The sequence below is a fragment of the Melitaea cinxia genome, chromosome 13 (assembly GCF_905220565.1).
Source record: "Melitaea cinxia chromosome 13, ilMelCinx1.1, whole genome shotgun sequence".
Lineage (NCBI taxonomy): Eukaryota > Metazoa > Arthropoda > Insecta > Lepidoptera > Nymphalidae > Melitaea > Melitaea cinxia.
In genome coordinates this window covers 12,281,586-12,284,640 of record NC_059406.1, presented here as the reverse complement: position 1 = coordinate 12,284,640, position 3,055 = coordinate 12,281,586, and the positions used below count along the sequence as shown (strand labels likewise).

At 37.5% G+C, this 3,055-nt stretch overlaps 1 protein-coding gene across 1 annotated transcript; it reads left to right on the top strand.

The window, feature by feature from the left end:
- On the top strand, positions 1-1,419 carry LOC123658910. The gene has a single exon (XM_045594200.1). The coding sequence runs from the start codon at positions 1-3 to the stop codon at positions 1,246-1,248; it is 1,248 nt and encodes a 415-aa protein (XP_045450156.1). The 3' UTR covers positions 1,249-1,419.
- The last annotated feature ends 1,636 nt before the right edge of the window (positions 1,420-3,055 follow it).

Below are 3,055 nucleotides of genomic sequence, written 5' to 3'. Positions count from 1 at the left end.
ATGAATGAATGTTTATTAGGAACGAATTCTTTCCAGCGCATTCCTGAAGATGTCAATAGAGATCGGCGAGACGTCATCGAGGAAGAAAAGTTCCATAACTTTCGAACAGATATGAAAAAGGATAACATGAACCAACATGTACCTTGGATGCCAGGACCATTACAAGCAGAAGAACCTACAACAAAAATATCCATCACCAACGAAGCTCAGGAAGTACTCTCGATGTACCAAACCACGGAGAGCGTTACAGATAAACCCACTGGCCGAGGTGCAAGAGCTTCCAATGAAAATTGGATTAAATTACCTTTTCCCAGCCAGGATAACGCTCACAGAGACAATGTTCACAGGGATAATGCTCTCAGGGACAATATCCTAACCCCGCCGCAGCCCTCCGGCGAGCTTATCAATTCTCGTATGCCACGAGTCAATTTCGTGACCCAGAACAAGGGTCTCGAAGCTTCCGAGTCAAGAAATGATAAAGAATCGATACAAAGACCGACAAGGACCGATGATTTAAGAACCGAATTCGTAAGACCTGAAGAAGACAGAAAGCAGTACAAGCCCGTGTATCCGAGGCAGGCCGTTTATTACCCGGAAGACAACAGGCGGCCCTACTACGATGATCGATATTACGCTGCTGACGATTTATACCGGCGTGATCCGTACTATGATTTATATGATCGGAAGAAGTACTACCCCGGGTACGGGCCGCGAGTGGACAGATATGATGAAGCATATGATAATTATGTACCTCGGAAGCCTAAAAGGATTATTTATTACGCCCATCTGCCTGAAGTTGTCCGAACACCGCCGTCTGTCGACTTGAGGTACAGGTATTCGGTCGATCCTTATAGACGTTTCGACGACGACTATAATGCGAGAACCGGCAGGTACGACTACAGATTTAGAAACAGGTATCCTTATGCACCTTTGCGCAAGGACGAAAGACGGTTTGGCTACCGAGATTTAGTTGGTGCCAGTACTGTGAATAAGGATAAAAAAAACGATGAGAAAGTTACACCAACTCCTGTGCTGCCTCAGAAAGAGGATAAAAAAGCAAGTGCGAGCAGCAGTAGAAATGGAAACAGAATGATAAACAGTCATCAGTATCATGATGCTGGTGACAATTCATATAATTTCTTACACAAAGCATTTAAAGATCCGAATAATTCGGACGACAGCTACCTCAGATTTGACGATTCATTTTTTCATAGCACCGTTGAGGACCCTTACCATAGAAAATGCTAGGCAATTTTTTGTGAATAATATGTAGTTCGCCTGGTTTTTTAAAATACTTGAAAAACGCGAACTACATAAACATGCGTTCTGGTGTATTAATCAATATTTAAATGAAATTGTGAACATAGTAGAGTTTCCACTCTGTCCATGTAAATTGGCGATAATAAATGTAATAACGGATGGTTTTGTTTAATTATTCGAAGGGAGAAGAGTTCGCGACAAATTGTACAAGTAATAAATCGAGCGTTTAAATTAAAACACGGCTGAGGGTGAAGATGAATTTCATTAAGAATTAATTAATGTCATTCTTAAAGCGTTTTGTTTTTCCACGCGAATAAAAAACATCTGTCGGGACGTTCGGGCGGCGACGCGTTTTCTTGAGGTAATTAAGCAATAAATTTTGTGGCTGGCAACATCTCGAGGTGGGGGCCAATTATGTTGCGCATTTAAGAAAATGAATGCTACCACTTGAGGGCGCGGTGTTATTACGTGACTAATGTTGTTCCAGAGCCGTAATATGTTACTTTGCTACAAGGTAAATGCATATTTGAGTTGATAATAATAATTATATAAACATACGATTTGAAAATAATACAAAAAAATACACTACTCATTTAATGGCAAAAAAATTATAAGTAGGTACCTACCTAGAAATGAAAATTATTAAGTATAATGACGTCCAAATTGTTATTTCAATTACTATTATAATTATATTTAAAGTCTAAGTTTAAATAAAAACTATCAAAAATTATAGAATCGTTCAATATTTGAATTCATGCGCAGTGCAAAAGATATTTTTCTATGGGAAAATTAAAAAATCTTTTTCAAAAGCAAACAGTTTAGCGAATTCCATAATCGGACCCCGCAAAACCAACGTGACTAATTACAATTGAGGGCTTAGAAAAAATCCTACAACATGACAGCTTGTAATCAAGGGTACGGCTAAGTTTGCCGGTTTTTAAACGGAGCAGAAGCGTCGGATTAATGTCCGGATAAATTACAAGTAATTAAATGTGTCTGAGGGTTCGGATGGCGGACAATTTCGAATCGTTTAGTGTTTTTGATATTGGTTAGGTAAGCTTTAGTGGTAACGACTTAAATTTGGTATAGAATTTTACTCAACTTTTCCTTTATAGAGTACAGGTAGTGGTTTTAATGGTAAGTAGTGAATATAAGTTTACATTAGAAAAAACTTTTTGTTAACATTTATTCCTTTACATAATTCCTATATTTCTCACAAATTAGTTAATTTAACAAAATGAAGATGTACGAAATCAAAACGAAACGAATTCATTCAATAACGATAATTGTGTTTGTTAGCAAACGCAGAAAAACTGAAATAACATACAATCAAATCCATCGACAAGTAGGTAATACAACGTATCTAAGTAGACGAAAAATAAAATAAAACACACTTAGTCATCACTACGATTTTCGAGGGTTCCCGTCGATTTGTCTAGGATTCCATCATCCAATCCTGGTTTCCTTATCCATGGTACCACCATTGGAATATCTTCTTTCTAAAAAAAAAAAATATATCAAAATCGGTTCACAAACGAAGTTATCCCCGAACATACAATAAAAAAAATATAAATATACGGTCGAATTGAGTAACCTCCTCCTTTTTTTTTCGGTTAATAAATCAACATAAATTAGGAGATTACTTTTAACCTGTTATGTTAGGCGGATGCATGCAGATGGTAGAATTAGATGGTAAATCTAATATACTCACCTACGGCCAGAAAAAGCCGCATGCGCTTAGCTCATTTGCTCTATACGGTTAAGCTACGGCGGGCGGTAAAAATAACGCTAGACT